Source organism: Nicotiana tabacum, chromosome 7 (genome assembly GCF_000715075.1).
Source record: "Nicotiana tabacum cultivar K326 chromosome 7, ASM71507v2, whole genome shotgun sequence".
Lineage (NCBI taxonomy): Eukaryota > Viridiplantae > Streptophyta > Magnoliopsida > Solanales > Solanaceae > Nicotiana > Nicotiana tabacum.
In genome coordinates this window covers 96,304,045-96,327,313 of record NC_134086.1, presented here as the reverse complement: position 1 = coordinate 96,327,313, position 23,269 = coordinate 96,304,045, and the positions used below count along the sequence as shown (strand labels likewise).

The 23,269-nt window shown below is 37.9% G+C and overlaps 2 protein-coding genes across 3 annotated transcripts; both read right to left on the bottom strand.

Moving 5' to 3' along the window:
- Positions 1-6,787: 6,787 nt before the first annotated feature.
- LOC107778699 (uncharacterized) lies at positions 6,788-13,240 on the bottom strand. 2 transcript variants are annotated; one of them, XR_012693442.1, is made up of 3 exons: positions 11,159-11,943; positions 10,243-10,328; positions 6,788-7,002 (listed from the first exon to the last, which is right to left on the bottom strand). XR_012693442.1 is itself a non-coding variant. In XM_075217380.1 (3 exons), exon 1 carries the CDS (start codon positions 13,028-13,030, stop codon positions 12,038-12,040), a length of 993 nt encoding a protein of 330 aa, XP_075073481.1. In that variant the 5' UTR covers positions 13,031-13,240; the 3' UTR covers positions 6,788-7,002; positions 10,243-10,328; positions 11,953-12,037. The 2 variants fall into 2 exon arrangements, 1 of the variants encoding a protein (XP_075073481.1); XM_075217380.1 differs by lacking the exon at positions 11,159-11,943 and adding an exon at positions 11,953-13,240.
- A 2,084-nt stretch (positions 13,241-15,324) lies between these two features.
- On the bottom strand, positions 15,325-17,745 carry LOC142162192 (uncharacterized). The gene is made up of 5 exons (XM_075218514.1): positions 17,460-17,745; positions 16,994-17,059; positions 16,563-16,752; positions 16,041-16,488; positions 15,325-15,360 (listed from the first exon to the last, which is right to left on the bottom strand). The coding sequence occupies exons 1-5, from the start codon at positions 17,743-17,745 to the stop codon at positions 15,325-15,327; spliced, it is 1,026 nt and encodes a 341-aa protein (XP_075074615.1).
- Between the last annotated feature and the right edge of the window lie 5,524 nt (positions 17,746-23,269).

The window sequence follows — 23,269 nt, the reverse complement described above, 5'->3', positions numbered from 1 at the left end:
CAATCAGTGGTCCGAGAACTTTCGGGACCGACAACTTTCTGATACCTGCTCTGATAAAGGATCTGGACAGACGTGGAACTGGCTTGGGAAGAACCCAAACTTTCTTCTTCAACTTTCGAGCCCGCCTTACATCCACCGTTGTAGGCTTGAACCCCAACCCAAAGGTATCCAGATTTTTAGGCAAAGAAACCGGCTGAACAATACCCTGAAGATCAGCCCCTAAACCTTTGCCTGGCACAAACCCGTTTTTCAACATCTCCGAGGCTACCATGACAGTCGCAGCTGCGATCCTGGGAAGTGGAAGGTCCTCGCCTTCAGAAATTTTATCCACTGAAACCGTATCGAAAACATGGTAAACCCACGGTCCCTTATCATCATCAGTCTCTATAAATGGCACGATGACATCACTTACGGCGCTTGCATTGTCTTTCCCATGTACTACGATCTCTTGCCTATCCTACTCGAATTTGACCATCTGATGTAATGTAGAAGGCACTGCTTTGGCGATATGGATCCAGGGTCTCCCCAACAGAAGATTATATGACACTACCACGTCTAACACTTGAAACTCCATGGTGAACTCGACTGGACCAATTGTAAATTCAAGTATGATGTCACCCACTGTGTATGTACCACCACCATCAAACCCTCGAACATAGATATTGTTCTTGTGAATCCTGTCACCATCGACCTTCAGTTTGTTCAATGTGGCCAAAGGACAGATATTGGCACTGGACCCATTATCAATCAGTACTCGAGTGACTACCAAGTCTTCGCACTTCACGGTCAAATAAAGGGCTCTATTATGTTCGGTACCCTCCATGGGCAACTCGTCGTCTTAAAAAGTGACCCTGTTGACCTCGAAAATCTTATTTGCTATTTTCTCCAGATGATTCACAGAGATCTTATCCGGAACATGGGCTTCGTTCAGAATTTTCATCAATACCTGGCGATGCTCATCTGAATGGATCAACAACGACAACAATGAAATTTGTGCCAGGGTCTTCCTCAACTGCTCCACAATGGAGTAATCTTGCGCCTTCATTTTCTTTAAAAATTCTTCCGCCTCTTCCTCGGTAACTGGATTCTTTGTCGCTATTGTATTGGCCCTTCTTAACTCTGCGGGAGCAAAACACCTTCCCGAACGAGTTAACCCCTGTGCCTCACATATTTCTTCCACAACTTCCTTCCCCTTATGCATTACCATTACTTGACTGTAGCTCCACGACACAACTTTCTCGTTGATTATCGGCAACTGTATTACTGGACTGATAACAATTGGTCCTATGCATTCCCACTTTATGGCTACTGGCTTGCTTTATATCCCTTGCACCGTTACTTTGACTGGCTCTAGATTTTTGGCAACATCAGACGAACTCTTCCCCATCGCCACCATTGGCTTGTCTTCTACCCTTTCTAACTGTACTATCGCTTTTCCACTGATCAACTTTTCTTTCAGACTGGCACGGATCATCATTACCGTTTGTGAGGGCTTCTTGAGCTTCCCTCCTTCATGCACTAGTTCGATCATGTGGACTTCATGGTGTGCCGGCAATGGGTTCTGATTGATGTTAGGTGCCTCTGGCTCCTGGACCTCGATCCTATTTGTGTCAATAAGATCTTGTACGGCAGTCTTCAACTTCCAACACTTCTCAGTATCATGCCCGGGAGCCCCCGAACAATATTCACAACTTATCGAGTGGTCTAGATTTTTGGGAAGGGGATTTGGCAATTTGGGCTCCACAGGACTCAATAGGCCTAACTGCCTCAATTTGTGGAACAAAATAGTATAGGTTTCTCCCAGCGGAGTGAACGTCCTCGGCCTCTGTACCCTTTCGTTCCTGAAAGTTTGATTCCCACGGAAACCTGGTCCCGAAGGATTCTTGTAGGCCCTTGGTGGTGGATATGTGTTTTTTTGAGGTGGATATGTATTTTATGGAGGTGGATATGCATTTTGGGGAGCCAGCGCATGCCATTGCGGACAAACCGGGGGCTGGGTGTAAGTTTGGGCGTGATGGACAGAGAAATGCGGCTCTTGTGGTGGATAGTAGGGTTGTGGAGGGCCGTATGGGATGTGTGGGTAATTTGAGTGATGTGGTCTAGGTTGGTAGTGAGGTGGGGGATCTCTGGATCTGGACCAAGCACCTGCCTCGACTGTTGCGACGTCTTCCCTTTTCTTCTTTCCGAGTGCACCTCTCGTGCCACTCTAGATGGCCTGAGTGGTTGCTTTAATCACTGAATAGCTCAGGATTTTGTTTGACTTAAGTCCCTCTTCAATCATACCACCCATTTTTACTACTTTGTTGAAAGATTTGCCAACTGAGTCTGCAGAAAGTAGTCTACCATTTCCCCCTCTCTCATCGGAGGATCAACTCTCGCCGCCTGCTCTTTCCAGCGGAGCCCAAATTCTCTAAAGCTCTCCCCGGGATTCTTCTCAAGTTTTAGCAATATGAGACGGTCAGGGACGATCTCAAGGTTGTACTGGAAGTGACTTGCGAATGCTTGTGCTAGATCGTCCCAGGTGTACCACCTGCTCGGATCCTGTCTTGTGTACCATTCCAGTGCAGACCCACTTAGACTTTGACCAAAGTAAGCTATTACCAACTCATCTTTAACACCTGCTCCTCTCATCTTGCTGCAAAACCCTCGTAGATGTGCCATTGGATCACTGTGCCCCTCGTATAGATCAAACTTTGGCATCTTGAACCCCGCCGGCAATTGAACATCAGGGAAAGGGTATAGATTTTTGTAGGCCACACTGACTTGGTTGCCTAACCCATGGATATTCCTGAAGGACTGCTCCAGGCTTTTAAACTTTCGAAGCACTTCGTCTTGCTCTGGGCTCTTAGTCGGCTTTTCAGTCTCTACCGGGATCTCGAAGTGAGTATTATAAGTTTGAGGCTAGGGTGCTTTGAAGGTTGGTTCAAGGGGGGTAATATTGGTTATCGTGAGCCTGAAACAACAGCTCGCTGGATGATCTTTGCAGCGTGGCTGGTGGGGGTGCCACGAAAATAGGAACATTTGGTGGAGGAGGGTTCTGATTAGGTTGTGAAGCTTGGGGATCATAGGCATTTCTTTCCTGATAGTATTGGTGACTGGGGAAGCTTGTCGAAGGGCCGGAGGGAGGGTATTCCAGCGTGTGTCCTGGTGGGAGAGTGGGAATAACAGGAGGGTTAGGCACCTTTTGTACCCTAGTTAAGGCCAGCTGCATTTCTTTCATCTCCCGTCTCATTTTATCCATTTCCTCCTTCAGCATTTGATTCCCCGTCCTTTCATCCTCGACACTTTGGTTTGAACTAGTCATGCTTTTTAGTACGGGCCCTTTGGATCTTGTTTGGTAATGGTAATCTGCCAGAACGTTCTAACAAACTAACTGGTTCGAAATCTCTGGAAAGACAACAAACTTTTTAGCGTTAGAGTTTAACACATATTGCAATTTCACGTTGGGGGATGCAATGCTCCTAGGCAGTTTAACCATTTCTAACATGTCTTTGCTTTGACCGCATGCGTCATCTCGGCTTACTTTATTTATGCCTCGTTTAAGTGTTTTTGAAACTTTATTTATCTCTTTTTTATTTCTTTTTTTTCCTTTCTTTTATTCACTTTGCCTTTCTTTTTTCTTTTTAGTGGTGGTCGAATCTTATGTGGATTCCCTACGTATCATGTCCCCGCATGAATCAGACCGGGCATAATTCTGCCACAAGTGCGGAAAATAAAGACACCATTTTTTGGATTTTTCAACCTTTACTAGCAAACGTTCTATTACAAGGCAAAACATTTTTGAAAGGAAATTGACAGACTTGATACAGACTACAGACCTTATGCCAAAAAGGGAAATACAAACTCCGACGGACAACAGACTCTGAAGACAAGGAAAATACAGACTCAAACTATGAATGTTTCAGAGTTTTGAATTTTGGCGCCCGCGGGGCGTCGTTCGGCCTCGCCGCGGGCTTTGGTGCAAGACCCCTTTGCAGATCTTTCAAATCTTCCATGATCTGGTGGACATAAATCATTATTGAAGCAAAGAAGGTGGTGCGGGACATATCCTCACAAGCTAGGCACTTTAGGGTGATGTATTGCCTGATATCGTCAATTCTTCCCTTGATTCTGTCCCTTTCCATAAGCAATCGCTCTATTTGTTGATTCCGCGTCCCGCAGGTGACCAAAGCTCTTATGATATCCCCCCGAGGCTGAATTTTCAATAAACCCGTAAGACCTTTTATATACTTCTTGACCTCATCTTGCCCTTCTCCTCCTAAATCATCCCACCATAGCCGCAACTTGAAAGGGATTTTAGTCCTTATTGAAAAAGGTTCATTTTGCATCGTGTTCATCCTGCACATTTATTAAGATGACTAAGCGAAAAATAAAATTTATTTGACTCAACAAATTGACTATTTTTAATTTTTCACAGATTAAAAGGAAGATCCGGCTCTGCACACGGCTTTTCAGCACTTCGAAAACGAAGATTTTAAAGCTGGGTGAGTCAACCGGTCAAAAATCCAAAAAATGACTAAAAGTGGCCGTTTATGCAAAGTTGTCCTTCCGACGTCCCTTTCGGGAACATTCGGCTATGTTGACAAAAACGGCGACACCCGACTTATTTATGACGAAACTTAAAATTTTTTGACATTTTCTGGGTATTTTGCAAAAAGAGGAAGTTGGACCCGATGAGGGTTGCCTACGTATCTCACATCCGGTGGGAATCAAACCGACGTAGTTCGGATCGATAAAACAAACTTCTTTTTGAAAACTAGACTCTTTTCATTGGCAAATAAAATTCATATTTCTCTTTTTTTCTTTTTTCCACTTCCTCAAAAAAAAATCGGCAGAGTTTCGACACTATTTGGACATTAGTTTTTTTCAAAACAGACGATTAACTCTCCTTAACCCTCATATTGCTATTTCGCTTTCCTCAAAAGTCGGTCAGCATGCAAGTCCGAAGCAAATAAATGCACAAGTAGAAGCAAGTAAAATGCATTAGGATGATCATTTTCATTTTTGGTACACCTTTCCTAGACAGACCCAACCCCTGTGTTGAACCTCCAAAGTCAAATGCATATGATGCAAACAAACGTTCCTACTAGGGATCCAGAATGAACCTGAGTTATTCTAGGTTCGTAACCTGGGTATTTGTTCTAAACTGTGTACCCGAGCAGACAACTCGAGTCGAGGAGGGGGCTACGTACCGGGAACCAAAAGGCCATCCGGCTTAGTAACTTGTCCGGCCTCTTTCTTATTTCAGGGTATGACACTAACAGAATAGGGAGTCTCAACCAGTAAGCACATCCCCGGAGGTAAGAACAGAAGGGTTTCAGCACAGTTTATATACAGTTCAGATAATATCAAAGCGGTAAAAGCATCACTTAGCACATTAGGCCCAAACATGTAACAAAATCAGATAAAGCCAAATACAACAATTTATCTAAGCTCGAATTCTGAATCCTGAACCAGAGATTCTGGGTTCGTTCCCCAGCAGAGTCGCCAAAGCTGTCACACCTCCTTTTGGCATGCGCCCGCAGGGGCGCAGAAGGAGTTTTTCCAATTAAAGGACAATAAATGGGATTTATTATTTAATTCAGAGTCGCCACTTGGGAGATTTATGGTGTCCCAAGTCACCGGTTGAATCCCGAATCGAGGAAAAGATTGACTCTGTATTACGGTCTGCGAACCAGAAATCCAAGTAAGGAATTCTGTTAATTCGGGAGAATGTGTTAGGCATTCCAGAGTACTGTGGTTCTAGTACGGCCGCTCAACTGCCATATTTGGCTTAAATATCTGATTTTAATACAGGTTTAACCTATGTGCAAATTTTAACTGTGTATCGCTTTTATTATTATTATTTTTACCGAGAATTGCAACGTCATGGAAATGCATCTCGAACCACGTCACAATCAATGTACCCGTGATTATCGACATATTTCGACTTCGTTGAGATTTGAATTTGGGTCACATAAATGTGCACCCGGGTTTAAGAAGGTAATATTATTTAAAGTACGCGCCTAAAGAGACTAACGCGTTGTTATTTTGGGAAGAAGGCCGTGAAATTCGCTAAGCGACTGATCCCGAGTTCTAAGTAATTAATATATATAATCGTGAGGGCCTCGTCATTTATGTGTTTATTCAGCGAGGCTCATCTCATTTTTACTATCTTTAAAGGGCAAACCTAAAGTAATCTATAGTGTTCTACTTAGTTCGTTTCTAAAAATAAAAGGAGGAGTCCCAGCTAATTATATGGTTTAAGAGCTATTATAATTGGGTCATGAACACCACCCGTTTAAAATCAGAACCTAAGTACGCAGACGGGCATGGCTATTCACCAACCTGGGCCCAGGTCCAAACAAATGTAGTGTTAAAAACAGGACCTGGGCCATCTTATTCAAGTGCTGAGGCCCAATCCGCCTAAATACGGGCAATCGATCTCTTTTCGACAAAACACATCACTCTTCCGATTTTAAACGAACTAAACACTTAATGAAACTTACTTAAGTTATTCTACACATATTCAACAATTTGCTACGCGGAAAGGTGAAATGATTATATCTAATTAAGTATATTACTACAGGTTTTAGAAGAGCAATAGTTAAAAAGAGGTAATTTAGATGTCTATTCCTAATCCTAAACTCAAGCCATTGATGTTACAATTAGATTGTTGTATTGATTAAATAGTCTATTAGGTCGGAATCTAACGGACATGCATTCGAAATACACTACCTAATAATCAAGCTAAAGCAAACCAAATATTATTGACTACAGCTATACATTCGAAATAGACAAGAGCAGATACATGATATAAAGTTCATTTGAAAGTTCACAAATTAAATCATTACAAAAACTGTCCAGTTATACATCCCGCAGGCATTTACATGATATTAGTGAGTGAGATATCCTAATATACAAATCAGTAGAAAGGCTAGATCAACTTAAAGCTTCAAATCTTCATGTATATTCATGCTTATGTTTTTCAGCTTACAAATGACCAGGGTTACAGCTGTGTACCTGGAAATGGCAATATAAGAAGAAGAAGATCAGCAGAGTAGTATGTAACCCAGCAACAACAACAACCAATAGAAATAACCTAGTAACAGATTTAAAAGGAACCAGTAGAATTCCAGCAATACCAACAACAACACAAACAGCAGCAAGTCAACCCAAGCTGGACGCCCAGAAAATTTTGAAAAACCAAACAGAGTTGATAGAACAACCTCAAACAATGCCAAAACCCACGAATGAATCAGGGACTGAAGTCTAAGCAGTCAACTGATCTATCCACTAACTCGAACCAACAGACTCGAAGCAAATAGATACAGGAGCTGAATTCTAGTTCAAAACTGGAATTTAAAACAATGAAGGAGGAGCAATCAGTAGTAGCAAGCAGCAGGCATAACATCAGACTTGGAGTTCAAATAGCCACGAACACTACCAGTTCAGTCTAAAAATGACTCTATATATAACCTCCCAAAGCAGGCCTGGCTCATTAAGAAAATATTTTCTGCCCATGATATTCTCTTACAGCCCATTATCCAGTGTCTTGTGTCCAAAGGCATGGGCAACTTATAATATTCAATTAATCCCCCATGCTATTATGTTTCCCAAGCCACTACTACTAGACAAAGTATTAGTTTAATGGTCAGTTGAGTACCCTACTGTCAGCCCACTCATCTTAAGCCATTTTCAGACCTTTTAAACCCCAAATTACCCTCCTAAAGCCCCTGAAATTACTGTCCTACCCAATCCCTTTAATTGGTAACAACCCCTAACAGCTATAACCAATTCAAACTATCAAATTCCTAACAACTGACTCCTAACCCAACTGGACAAAACTTCAGATTTGAAAAACTAATAGACTCCCTGATAACCAACTAGACAAGTAATCAACAGCATGAATTGCAAGCAAGGGGAATCACACACTATAAAATAGGTTTTAATTCACAACAATTTGGCTAAACCCAACTACTATCAACATGTGACTGCAATTAGAGATGAGGCAAAGCAAGTGTCATGAAATGAAACCTAATTAATAACACGAGTTTAGGCTCAGACAATCATGAACCATTTCCTAAGTCATTAGGTTATTGTATAGGCTAACATTGCTGATTAAGGGATCACCATGACAACATAATTAGTACCTTGAACTTGATCAAACTAAGCAGACACAAATTCAACCCGTTTGGACCTTAGACTAATGAAAATAAACAGACACAAACTCGCAAACTGGCCCAAGCTTGGACCTTAGACTACTGATCATAACTCAAACGGGAGATTCATGCCAGTTTATAGAAGGGGAAGGACAAAGTAAACGGAACTGCAAGAGTGACAATCAAACTGGATGTAAAAGACTTACCCGAATCACAACTCGATAAAAAAAAACTCGAGGCTCTTCCCATTTTCAAGCCAAGACGGACTTTAACCATGTGTTTTCGAAGGAAAACAACATGGCCAAAGTCAGTCTCTGGCTCGAAATTCATGGAACCTGGCCTGCCTAACTTCGATCTGGAATCCGAGCTACCCCACGATGATTTGAAAAGAGTTGATCAGGGATTCATGGTGAGGGGGTCCAGGAGATCACAGGGTGTGAGTTTGGTGGCATTTGAACGGATTAGGGTTTGGGTTGATTCCTTTGATCTAAGATTCGAGGAGCTCGGGGGTGATTCGAAGAAAACTAAGAGCGGGATTGGAACGAGGAAGTCTTGGGGAAGTTGTGGTGTGAAATTGGAGGAGATAGGGTTCCAGCTTGACTTTCGATCTAACATTCGAAGCACACGGCTGGGATTCAAGGGATAAGAGTTAGGGATTCGGAATGGGGAGGTCGAGGGGAATCAGTGGTGAAAAGATAAGGTCATTTGGACCACCGGAACCGCCGTGAGGCGATTTCCGGTGGGCGGAGCACGGTGGTTGAAGGCGGCGGATCTATTTGGTCTCTGAAGCTCAGAGACGAAGAGGTGAGGGGGGGTATGGCTTTGGGGCGTGGGGTAAGGGATTGGACTTATACGGAGGGGGTGTTTTAATCCTGGTCGTTGGATCAAGCATGATCAATGGCCAGGATCAAGGAGATTAACCCATACGACATTGTTTGGTTTAAGTAGGAGGTCGGTTTGAACCGAGTAACGGGTCGGGCTTGGTCCTTGGATGTGGGCATTGATCTGTGACCGTTGGATATGTCTTGATTGGATGGCTGGGATTTTTTGCCATTGAGACGACGTAGCTTGGTACCTATACTACGTCGTTTCACCATCCTGCGAGAGGAGCTGCCTGGACCGGGTTTGGGGTGAAATTTGGGCCCGATTTTGTTTTGTCCAAAATAATGGCCCAATCCGATTTCACTCTTTTCTTTTTCCCTTTCATTTTCTTTTAATTCCTAAAAACCAAAATTCCTAAATTAAATTGTAAAACCAAGATTATTTTGAAACGATATTAATTAACCCTTAACAACAATTAACACACAAGATCAAACAAAAATAAAATCACACAATTAAACAATAAAATGACAAAGCTACCAAAATCCATATTTTGTGATTTTCATTCTTTAAGATAGGACATGGTTCAATTAACTCAAAAATGCACAATTAAATCCTAAATATGCATGCAAAATGTATTTTTGGTATTTTTAATTAATTAAAACAAGAAATAAACATGCACAGACAAAATACAAATAAATCACCAACAATACAAAACCATTTTATTTTGAATTTGGGAGTAGTTCTCATAGGGCAAAAATCACGTGCTCACACCAACTATTACGAAGAATATGGATAAAGTCAGGGTGAGAGGTCCAGATAGTTTCAAAATGAAATGGTTTATTTATTGGTGTGTGCGGGGAGTGGAAATTGAGAAGTAGAGGATTGAGGTCGGAATGTGTGCGGGGTAAGTGGCGAACAGAAGCTTCAGGAAATAGAGTTAACCAATCATAAGTAGGAAGTATTCTGTCGAGTCTCTCTAAGATATTGCTACCACAGTGACGCTTATTTGTCCACGTATATTTGCTACCAGTGTAGCCAAGATCAACTAAATAACAATAATTTAAACAATTAGCAAACCTATTTGAACGAGGATTACTAATTTGGCGGCCCCCAAATTTTTCTGTAGAGCGTAAGATTTCATTGAAATCTCCCCCAACGAGCCAAGGACCTTTATAAGTATCAGCTAAATACATGAGATTACGCCACAATAATTGTCGTGTGTGATAGTGTGGACTAGCATAAATTGCTGAAAAAAGCCATTTTCAGGGTTAGGAAATACCTGGATCATGACATGTACCTCTTGTTCAGTCATAGTAAGGTTTTCAACAGCTAGTAAATCATCGTGCCAGAGGAGCACAATGCCTCCTGCTTGACCCGTAGCCGGAAATTCATAAAAGTTAGTGAAATTGAAATCATCACGTAACACAGTATGATCATGCATATGAGTTTCAAACAAGACAACTAAAGTCGGGCCATGATAGTCCAATAATGAGCGAAAATTACGACGAAAATCATTGTTATTTGCCCCACGACAATTCCAAAGCATAAAATTCATCTATGCTTGTGTTGGGGTAGGGTCCTCTGAAGATTCAGGGGGAGCTTGGTTGACTACATCCTGAAGGAAAGGTATTGGCCAGCTCTGCGGATGGGTTGTCTTTGGCAGGAAAGTGGGTATAAGAACTATCGAGTATTTCCCTATGGCCGGATTCAGAGTGAGGCATATAGTAAGGGAACATTCGATCATGTGTTTGAGACATTTGAGACGAATTTTTTTTGCATATGGCTCATTTATAACAAAGCTTTGAAGAGTGTCTAGTGTTGCTTGGGAGGTTCTCGTTTCTCGCAGTTCCATTAGAGTTGCTGCTAAGTCTTGTTGTTATGCTGCAATGTCTAGTTCTAGTGGTAATGGTGCAGTGGAGTTGCTGGACTGGGAGGGAGTAATAGAGGGGTCGTGAGGTTGGGTGTTGGAGGCAAGAATTCGATTGGAATGTCAGATTCTGATAAGGGGTCCAGGGTGTGAATATTTGTCCTAAGAGTAGAGGGTGGTAGAAAGGGATTTCCAGCAGCGGAAGAAGGGTATGAGGAGGTGGAGAATTCATTGCCCAGTGGGAGCGTCCAAATGCATCCATCCCCAGACGCATTCCCTCCGAAACTATCTCTGCTAGGTAAGATGGATTTTGTAAGACTAGTATTACCTCATGATCGTTGATTGAGAGACGAAATAGGAGAGCTTGACCTTGGAGACCCTGTTCCAGCCATGACTGTGGTGGAAGGCCTGGGTTCACTTGGGTAACATACGGTGGCGGGTAAGTGGGTGGGAGATTGTCCATAGGTGCTAGTTTTTGATAGTGTATGGTTTGAAGTATTCTGTATGATTATCTATTAAAGGGATACGTGGTAATTGGTTGTGTGTATCGGCTATATAGGTGTGAGTAGCAGGGGTGGGCAGGATGAGTCAGCAGGGGAAGTGACGTGTTTTTGAATTTAAAAAGGAGGGGCAAGTTGAAGAGTGCATGGAATTAACTTGAGAGGAGTTAGTAATTTAGATTTTACTGCTGGTGTGAAATCATTAGGATTTATAGAGAGAGACGTGTTTAATGGGGGTTGGTTGGAACAACGGTTGTCATGTGGAGGCGTTTCAATAGTTTGAGGGGTGTGATATGGGTTGTGGGTAATAGAGGATGAGTTTGGTCGGTTAGTGCTGGAAGGGGCCGAATTAGTTATTGGGTTAGGTGGGGTTGGAGATTGGGCCAGCCCAATAAGGTTTTAGGTTTGATGGATAGGGGCAGTGTCTGAAGTAGCCTTAGGAGTATTTTTAATTAAATTAGAAGAGGTATTTTGTAGAGGAGTAGGAGTATTAATAGATAAATTATGGAGGTGATTTATTTCTGTTAATGCCTCATTAATATGGAGTATATAGAGAGTATTAGAATTAAAGAAACAGGGATTAGAAGAGGCGGTGATTAGTGGGGGAGGTTAGCGGACTTACCTGAGCCACGCGTGTTTGCCTCTACGATATTGGAGTGGGCGACACTTTCGCCAGAAGCTTGCTGTTTCTTGGAGGAGTGTGGGAATTATTGATCAGCTACCGGTGTTTTGTCTATGATTGTGGTGTGTTTTTTTGTTCTTCGAGGGAATTTCACTATTTTCCATGGCGAATCTGTTGTGGGTGGTTGGGTGGATTTGGGCGAAGAATCTGTGGTGTGGGAGGTGGAAGAGGTAGTAGGATTATCTAGTGTAATACTGAGAACGTGGTTGGGACAAACTCGTGCATTGTGGCCAAAGCACCCACATTTAATGCAGAGTATATTTAATCCCTCATAGAGAATAACTCGTTTGTGGCTGTCTATATAAATATGGATTTTCAAAGGCTTTTCGAGTGGGACTTCAATAGAAATTCGGGCATATCGTCCTCTGACAACAGAGGAGGTACAAGTATCTATTTTTAATAATTGCTCCAATTTATTGCCAACTTTTTGTAGAATTGTTAGATCATAATATTCAGTGGGCAATTCTGGCAGTCGAGCCCATATAGCAGAGTACGTAAGTTGAGCAGTTGATGCGACAAATTTAGGCTCCCATCGACGCACAGATAAAAAGTGGCCCAGGATAAACCATGGTCCATCGTGTAAAGCATGCAGCATGTTGTTTTTCTGTGTGAATTTAATGAGAAAAAAAGCAGAGCCTAGATCAATCAGATGCAATAGTTCAGTTGGTTTCCACAGAGATTGTAATTTAGCTTTTAGCAACTGATGCCCAATGGACTTTCCAAATAGCTTAATGATAATGGAGAATTTCCAAGAGGAATATAGCCTAGCCTTGTCATCCGCAGAGAGTGGGATGAAATCAGCTGATTCATCTGGGTTGTCTGATTCATCGATCAAGTCGAGATCAAGTGGGGTGGGTTGAATGTGAGGGGGTAACAAATCATGTGGTGAATTTGTGAGTAAGGTTTGGAGAAAGGAGGATTTTTGTGGAGTGTGAGTTGGCAGATCTACTTGCATGTCTGGTGAATCTGGGAGATCTGAAGAGTGCGTGGAATCTGGGTTTGGGTTTGACGGATTCATGGCTTAGAGTATTTAGTGAAAAAGAAGAGGATCTTGGAAGATAGGAAGCAGTGAGATGAAGAAGACAATGTAGTGGAGAGCAAATTTCAGCCCTATTGTTGCTTTAACGGACGCACTATATTAAAGAACATCTATTTTAAAGGAAAACTGTGTTACAATTTCTATAGCATATTATATAATGTGCTTTTAAGAATCTATTTCTCTCGTGTATAAAAGAAATATTACACAACATATTTTCTAGATATAACAGGTATTTGTGTAAAGATCCCTATTTAAACCTTCTCTTGAAAATACTGTGACAATTATATATGCTGCAAACAATTTACAATTTTTTTTCTAACACCAGGTTTAGACATTAATGTCAGAACTTTCCAAGTTATATTTTAAAATTTTCCAAGAGATTTGGAAGCATCCAATAGAATAGTTCCTATGTGCCTGCCATTACAACAAATCCATTTGTTCAGGAAATCTTTGAAGCAATTTTCATTTATCAAGGTGGGGAAAATGTCATAGAATTTGTTTTAATAATAATAATAATGCTAAAATGGATGTTATTTCGGGTTTCATTTACTAATAGCCCAATCCATTTTATCAGCTTCAGCCTTAAGTTACAAATTCAATTCAAAAGAAGGGCTTAAAGACGGAAGAAGTGCACAAATAGCCGTTTTAAAGGTCTGAAGTTCAAACTTCTGATTTAAATTTTAGATTCCTGATATTCAGGGTTTTAGGATGTAACAAATTTTTCATTCCAAGAACCCAATTTTTCTTTTGGCATATAGATATAAAAGAAGCCAGATTATAATTTTTCTTATCTATGTTGTTATGGAATTTGTTATATATACCTATAAAGGGAATCCAGGTAATAATTCTTCTTGTCTTTGTTGTTACGGAGAAAAAGAATAATTATTTTTATCTACGTTGTTGTGAAGAATAAGGAGGACAAGCACGCGGTCTGAAGTTTGCCTTCATCTGGCTAAATTTTAAAACTGGAACTCAAATATAATTATCCAAACCAACCCTCATAAGATCTACCATCTTTTCTTACAAAGTTCATTGAGTTTTGTAAAAATTATCCTTAAACTATAGTCCTAGACCAAGTCCTTGTATTACCTGGTGAACAAAAATTATCCTGTACTATTTAAAGAGCTGCAAGAAACATTCTTCTGTTAAATTTAATCACAAAAAATAACGGTAGCAATGAACGAGCATGCCCAGCACATGCCTTTTCCCCTGAATTTTCCAAGATTGTCCCTCCCGCCCGATCGTCTTTCACCTTCGCCAAAAAAGACTTCAAACCTGAGCAAAAAGAGAAGTTAGAGCTATTTTTCCACACCTCAAACAAGGTAAAGAATCAATAACCACCGGAAAAGTTAGAGATTTTCCAATTGTATTTCGATTTTTGATATTTCTTAAACTAAATTTCTTCATTCTTAATGTATCTGGCTTCTCACTGTAAGGATTTCTTCATCATTTTAATTTGAAAGAGATTACTGCATTTTCAAAGGACAATTAGAAGTAACCAAGTTTGCTAAGTCAATGTGTCCCTTACCTGTTTGATGAAATGCCGGAAACATTTTAATTTTATTTCTTTTCTCGTTCTGAATTAGAGTAATTCCAATATTGCACTCATAATGCCCCAAAAATATTGGAGACGAAGATGTTAGTTACGATAGATAACTACATTTTCTGCACAAAAGAAAAAAATTAGCATGTTCGTTTAGTTACAAGTTTACATCAAGGGCCATTGCATTCGCGGAGATATGTACTTCTTCTTTTTTTGTTTTTTGCAGCAATCGTGGAATCTAATGTAAGATCCTTCATGTGATTCAAGAACTCTCGAAAAAAGTGGTTGATCACGAAGCAAAATTTAAAGCACTCCCAGGAAAAGTGGTTGACTATTGTTCAGTTCATTCTGTTTCTTTAAAGTTAACAAGCTTAACTAACAGCACAAGATAGTTGATAAAGTTTTGTGACATGATTGTAGATGAACTATTGTTCTTGTATGTAGTTTCCAGTTTTGGTTGTTGTTGGTAGATGCCCAATTGTTTTGGCTGAAGCGTATGCTTCATGTGTCAGCTGATTTTCTTTTAATATATTTCTAAGATTGGAGAAATAAAATATAATGGTATCTTTTCTTACATAGCATTCTCTCTTTTATTTATCTTTATTACATAGGAGGTTCTAGCTGCCAACAATTTGGTGGCAGAAGTTTTCTTTACCATTAAAATGGCTCTAAGTTGGCCATCTCACATTCCTTTTCCAGGCACTTCTCTGTTTGTACTTGGATATTTCATTTATGGACTGGCGTTCGACAGGTTAAAAGTTAAACACTGAAGTGAAAAACAGAAAAAAGAACAACAAGAAATCAGCAAAAAACAATATCCATTTACTGCAATAGCATTGATTAATTAAAGATAAAACCAGCAGCATTATATTAACACAGAAATCAGAAAATCAAAAGATCCAAACACCAACAACACGAATTAAAGACAAGAAAATATCAGTATTTCTTCAATATAATAAGGAGGCACAATTCTAACCTGTTGGATAACCTGCGATGTACCTCTTCTAACCTGAAAGAATAAGTTAAACGCAAAATATGACTCTCTGTATTTGTAAATTATAATGAAAATAATTTAAATAAACTTTTACCGGTAGTTTTTCAATATTATGAGAACTTGATGCTCCCTCGGTCATAATGGAGTCCAAACTACAAGGGTAGTCCGATGGATGAATTTCAACAGTATTTAAGGAAGAAGTGCAAGTTATGCTGTTGTGGCCAGGTCTGCCACATTTCTTACAATCAACTGATTTTTGTCTCTTTTTTAACTTCGTCCTACTAGCTCCCGGCTCATCTTCTTCTTTCCTTCTTAGTTTTTTGTTTTCTCTCTTTCTTCTTCTTCTTCAAGTAAGAAGGTGGCAATGGTGAAGAATTCTGTGACTTAGGCCATAAATCAGGGCCATTCATAGGCAATATGGAAACTTCATAAATTTTTCTATATGTTTCGACCTTGTAGCAATCATCAACATAGTCTAGAACCTCATCCTTTTTCAACCAAATAGCTGATATAGCATGCTTACAAGGAATTCCTGAAAGTTCCCATTTCTTACGGCCGCATGTTTTGTTATATAAGTCAACAACCCATGTGTCACCTTCCATAGGTCCAATGACTTCATAATTCCATGTGTTTGACTTTTTAGGAATATAACTAGCAGCATCCTTCATAGTTTTGGCCAACGCCTTCTTGATAGTAGGACATATGTCCCCCAAATTCCATTTTTCAGCTTTCTCTCTATTTGAATTAATTCTGGCCATGAGCAAGTGCCTAATGGTCTCTAAAAGTTTTAGAATTGGTTTATCTCTCGCATCAAGAATAAACTTATTAAATACCTCACACAAGTTATTCAACAGAATATCACACTTGGGAAGCGAAGAGAAATGTGATCTTGACCATTCACTAGGCAATTTAGTAGAAAGTCATTCATATACATTTTATCCAATTCAAATAAATCAGTCATACAAGCATCAAACCTGTCAATAGTTGTTGCTGAAGCTGCCTTCCAAAGAGCATTTTTTAAAGCCATGCCATTATACCCAGCTCTCTTGAAATTGGTATGCAAATGTCGCACACAAAATCTATGAGAAACATCGGGCAACACTATTTCAAAAGCTTCAAGGAATCCTTTTTGTTTATCTGACATAAAAGTCCACAAGTATTGCTCTTCAATTTCAAGATCATTCATCAAATAGGTTAAGAAGATAAATATTTATAATTTAGAGGGTAAAATAGGTATTTGGCAATCCAAAATTGGAAAATCTAGTTGAGTGACATTCTTAGTACAATAGGCATAGTTCAGTGACTTTGTTGTTATAAACGAAAGTAAAGTGACTTTAGGAGATAATTTGGGATAGTTGAGTGACCATTTGAGTAATTGACTCGTAATTGTCCTCATACATAGTACCCTTAAGCCAACACCCATCGACCCCAACAATTTTCCTACAACCAGCCTTGAAACCAGATTTACAAGCTGCAAAGCAAACATAAAATTTTTGAAATCTCATCGGCTTGTTAGGAGTTTCATTTGGAGTTAGTTTCATGAAAACAGAAGTCCCGGGATTGCTTCTAACAATTTCATTGCAATAATCCCATAATATACTAAACTGATCATTTATATGTCCATCAAACATTGCTTGCTTGATGCATACTCACATGCAATTGTAATTCTCTACTCATCGTATATCTGAATTCTGGTACTTTTCAAGTCTTATTTGATTTAATTCTATCAACATACCTCATTGCAATCTAGCTAACATTGACAATTTCATTGTTGTAATTCCATCCAAAACAAGTATGTTCGGACTCAAACGTCTTTATTTGGAAAGATATAGTGTCCCTTTGCATTAGTAAGCCCAATATCTTCCACTTACATCCAGGCTTTCTGCATTTAGCCCTAGCTCTTTCTCGGTCATCTTTAATCCACTCGATTGACTTTTCTATTGTGGCTTGATTTGCAATCATAGCTTTCTTAAACTCTTTTTTGTTACCAAATATCATTCCCAACACTATTTTGTGATTCAGAGCATTAGTTTTTGGGTTGTGTTTGGGGAAGTCACAATCTTCATTTTCAGAATCGCAGTCACTATTCAAACTTTTTAAATCATCAGAATATACACAATCCGAGTCACCTTCCTCATTCTGCATCTTTCTTTGCATCTCTTCACTTACATAGTCTTGTTTTTCATTATTTATTTTTTATTTTTCCATGTATACTGATCCCAAAAGATTCAGCTGAAGGATCAACAATTTTGGAGAATAATATATCATCATCCTCCAAGGTATATCAGAATCTTCAAAATCATCATCATGAGAATCATCAATGTTTTCTCCTACATCAACTGTTGGCAAAGAATTCATTCCCATTTCCTCGTGATATTGATTTTTATCACCATTGAAATTCAAATGTTCAAAATATATCTCAACTACTCTCTCCTTTGGAATGCAAGTAGCAACTCTAGCAGCTTCAGTGTTGCTCCCAACTAATCGAACCTTATAAAGGTCTAAATCATATTTGTGCCAAAATACCACTTACTCCTTGTCATAACCACATTGCTCGGCCATATTCTTAAAATCTAATAGCTTTATCGTTGTCTCATTTACATGGTCAAAGTATTCAACTTTTTCACCTATGTAGCCTCTTGTCGGAGTTCGCACAAATGATCCACCATGGTGTACTTCAATTATGAAAAGCGAGGCCTCAGAGATAGGATCTGCACATAAATATGAATATATAAAGCTAACAAAGAAATATTAAAATAGTAGACTTTTATATCAAACAAAAAGTTATTACAACTTTGCAAAATCTGTAGTATTTGCATAATTTAATGTGAAAGTTATTATGCATATAGTACTAAATAATCACTAACAGATAAAATATTCAATAACGAGGCTTAAAGGTCTTGAATATCAACAATACCATAGTTGGGTGTGGATGATTGACCACTTAAAAGTTAAAAATCGAACCAACATTCTTTTTATTGTTTCTTTTGCTTCGACCTACAATATCTGGTGTTTTTAAGAATGAAGAAAATTAGTTTGAGAAATATCAAAATATTGAAATACAATTGGAAAATCTCTAACTTTTCCGGTGGTTATTGATTCTTTACCTTGTGAGGCGTGGAGAAATAAGGCAAGCTTCCCTTTTTGCTGAGGACTTTGCCTAGATAATTCTCTGAAAGTTCATGTGGAAAGAAACTTTTAGTTTTGAAGGTTTGAAGTCTTTTTTGGCGAAGGTGGAAGACGATCGGGCGGGAGGGACAATCTTGGAAAATTTAGGGGGAAAGGCACGTGCTAGGCATGCTCTTTTGTTGATGCCGTTAATTTTTGTGATAAAATTAACGGAAGAATGATTCTTGCAGCTCTTTAAAGAGTACAGGGATGATTTTTGTTCACTAGGGTAACACAAGGATGTACCCTTGGTTTGGGCCATAGTTTAAGGATGATTTTTGCCAAAAACTCAACTTCATCTTGAAAAAGTTTAAAAAGATGCATTTATAAAATATACAAAAATTATTCCGTTCGCTGTAAAACAAGGTAAAAATAGCACGAGCTAGACAGTTTTCGGATTGGTAATTGAAAAATAGCTACTATTTTGCTACAACACGGAAAGTTTCAGCATAACATACTGGAGATTGGTGCATCTGTGTATGAACTTCCAACATATTATATTGAACAGGTATATTATACTGGAGCTTCAGTATATTATGTTGGAATTCCAGTATATTATACTGGAACTTCCAGTGTACTTATAGCCTGTTTGGTCAAGCTTTTAAAATCAGCTTAATTTGAAAAGTACTTTTTTCAAAAGTACTTTTCAAAAAAGTGTTTTTGATGAGAAGCAGTTTGTGTTTGGCTAATTAATTTGAAAAGCACTTTTGAACAATAATTAGTATTTGGCCAAGCTTTTGAAAATTGCTTCTAAGTGTATTTTTCTCAAAAGTGCTTCTCAGAAAAGTACTTCTCAAAAACTACTTATAGCCCGTTTGGCCAAACTGTAAAAATCAGCTTATTTTGTGAAGTACTTTTTCTCAAAAGTGCTTTTCTCAAAAGTACTTTTGGTGAGAAGCAGTTTGTGTTTGACTAATTAATTTGAAAAGCACTTCTGATCAGCAATTAGTATTTGGCCAAGCTTTAAAAAACTGCTTCTAAGTGTATTTTTCTCAAAAGTGCTTTACAGAAAAGTGCTTTTGGAGAGAAGCTACTTTTTTCTGCTTCTCTAAAACCTCAAAAACACTTTTTTTTTCTTCAAAAGATTGGCCAAACACATTAATTTTAGAAAAAAAGTAATTTTGACCAAAAAAAAGTGCTTTTGCCTCAAAAGAAGCTTGGCCAAACAGGCTTTTATGCTTCTCCCCAAAAGCACTTTTTTCGTTCAAAAAGCTTGGGCAAACACTTCAAATTTTGTCCAAAAGTGCTTTTGGCCAAAAAAAAACACTTTTGGCCCTCAAAAAAGCTTGGCCAAAGAGGCTATTATGCCCCAGTATAATATACTGAAATTCCAGTATATTATACTGGAGTATTTTCCAGATTTTAAACAGTGTTTTCTTTCAGATTTATCTTTACATGAAAAGTGGCTAGAATTCGATTACTTTTGAAATTGTGGTTATTTTTCAATTACCACATGTAAATCTGGCTATTTTTCAATTTCTCCGTAAAACAAGCTATAAGAAACAATACTTCTTCCAGAAAATAATGTTCTTGTTTTATAAAGAATAAAATAATTATAAATACATAATAATAATAATAATTTGCACCTATATTTTATCCAATCTTCGGCTTTTAATCTCTAAAATTATTTTCTACAAATTTTAAAAAAAATCAAATCATTCAAAGCTTTACGTTATCTCCGTCGTATAGCAGCTACCCAGAGAATGGAATGGTATCTCCGTCAGCTAATTACATTTTAGAAGTGCATCTGAACACCCAAAAAAACAAAAAACAAAAATAGAGTATTAAAGAAAGATCAAAACTTTTGTTTAAAAAAGATGCACATTTTTTAAAAAGTTTTTCATTATTCACAATATGCATGTTTAGCAGTCAAATCCTTAGAGATAAAGATTTTCTCAGATTTTATGCCGCAGGTCAAAAGACTTGGCATCACGTTTTTAAGGATCAACAACAACATCAACACTAATGACCTAGTAAAATCACACTAGTGGGGTCTGACGAGGATAGTGTCTATGCAGACCTTACCCTTGGAGTAGAGAGAATATTTCCGATAGACCCTGTGAACCCCTAATTTTTGACAACATTTAATTTTTTATCACTTCTTTTATGTAAATATTTTAGGGGGTTTTAACCTACTATTATTTTAGCTTTATTATACTTTTTATTATAGGATAAAAATACAAAAAAAATTAAAAGTGAATTATCACAATTAATATTTTTTTAATTATTTTTTGTTTTTTTTATATAAAAAAATCCGAAAATATTATTTTTTTATAAAAAAAATAAAATTTCGGGAATGATTTAAAAAATAAAAAAAAAGGGAAGTATTGAATAAAAAAATATATATAAAAGTAAAAATAGGTAGAATTCTCTTTTTTTTTTAAAAGTAAAAGAATGTAGAAAATTAAAAAAAATAAAAAGTTTTGTGGAAATTTTAAAAAATTAAAAAGTAAAAGAAGGTTGGAATTAAAAAATAAATATAAAGGTATCTGAAAATTTAAAAAATTTAAAGTAAATGAAAGTAGCATTTTTAAAAGAAAAAGGAAAAGAAAGTGGTTTGTTTTTTTAAAGAAAAGTTAAACAAAGTGAGATTCTCTTTTTAAGAAATATAAAAAGTGAGATTTTAAATAAGATAAAAGTAATTAAAGTTGGAATTTTAAAAATAAAAGAAAATAAAGGTGGGATTTCTTTTTCTAAAAAAATAAAAGCAATTTGTAAGTGGGATTTCTTTTAATTAAAAAATAAACAAATAAAAAAAATCTGAAAAATTTCGAAAATTTTGATATAAATAGAAGAGAAAATTTAGGAAGAAGGGGGTTCAAAAAAGAGGAAAAAAAATTAGAGGAGAAGAAAAAAAGAAGGGGGCGGAGAGAGTAGTATACACTCGATATACACTCTGGATATACTGGATATACAGGGGCAGAATTAATTTTGGAGAGTTTTGGGAGTTGAAAAAGAATAGCTACTGTTTCATTGCCTCGCTTAGGATCTGAAATAGCTAGAACCTTTCTTCCTTTTACTTCTGCTCTATACTTGGAGTCGTTTATAGGTTTGGATCTATTTATTTGAGTTAAAATTCAATACCAGTTGGTTTGGTCAAGGTTGTGTTTGGGTGTTTTTTTTTTGGTTTCTACTGGGTTCATACTATTCTTGGTTTGGTCTAGTTAAGCTTTGGACTGTTGTTGATTTCTGCCCATTACTGCTGTTTGTTGATTGTTGAATACCAGTTGACCACCTGCTGCTGACCTCTCCTTTTCTATTTGATTCGATTTCCAGGTACACATCTCAGACTGTTTCAATGTATTGTCTCCTGTCGGAATAGCGAAAATGAAACTGAAGTTTTCTGCCGTAGATCTGTTGTCATCATAGTTTCATTATGTTTTTATATAACTTATGTAGTTTGGTTTGTTGTATGCTGTAATTAATTGGGGTGTATAACTGGACTGATTAAGTTGAATTATGTAGGCTGCTGGACTGTTATTTATGGTTATTCTAGCTTTAGACTTAGTATGGTTAGTATTTATTTAGTTGAGCATTTGGCTGTTTAAAATTTAAGAACCAAAAGCAGTTTAAAATTACAACCAAGTTGAAAGCAGGAGGCACTGACCACATCAAGTTCATTTCTAAGCCAAACGTGCTTCAGTAGTTGGAATTTTGACATAATGGTTAATATTAGTTCAGGGCTTAAACCATTTCTCATGAGTAAGTTTCTTTTATTTTGATTGGCATGTGAACTCAAATGGTCCTCCCAAATTAATATTAGTGTTTGAGTATAAGTCAGTGAAGCAATGGTCAAGTCTGTTAAGTTTTGGTCAATAAGTTGGTCAATTTGATTTAGGTAGCATAAGTTGAATCCATATGATAATCGTGTTCTCTATTTCAATAGCAGGTTCATTAATGCCAATTAGTAATATTAGTTCGGATCAACCTAAAAATAACCGGGTTTTCACGATCGTGTTTCCAGTAGCTAATACATAAGTATTCTAAGTCTTAAACTAGGATTCTAGGGATCACTATTTCATTAATTTCTAATAAGTAAATACGGCTTCTCCTTGATTCTAATTGTTAAGCACGTTTGAATAATCTGGATAATCTCAGTGAATAAATTAGGATTTTTTTTAAAGACGAATAAAGTAGAGAATCATAGTTGCTTTTAGGTTTGCCCTCTTAAAAACACATGAGATGGGCCTCGCCGATCAAAACAAATGCATAAATTGTGGGGTCCTCTTAAATCGTTATAATGAATATATAGAATTCGGGATGGGCCGTTTAGCAAATTTCATGGCCTTCCCCAACATAATAACGCGTTAGTCACTTTAGGCGCGCTTTTAGTAACATTACCTCCCTAAACTCGGGTGCACATTTACGTGACCCAAATCCAAATCTCAACGGAGTTGAAATGTCAATAACCACGGGTGCATTGATGTGACGTGGTTCGAGATGTGTTTTCACGACGTTGCAATTCTCGTTAAAAAATAATAATAATAAAAGCGGTAAAAAGTTTAAATTTGCA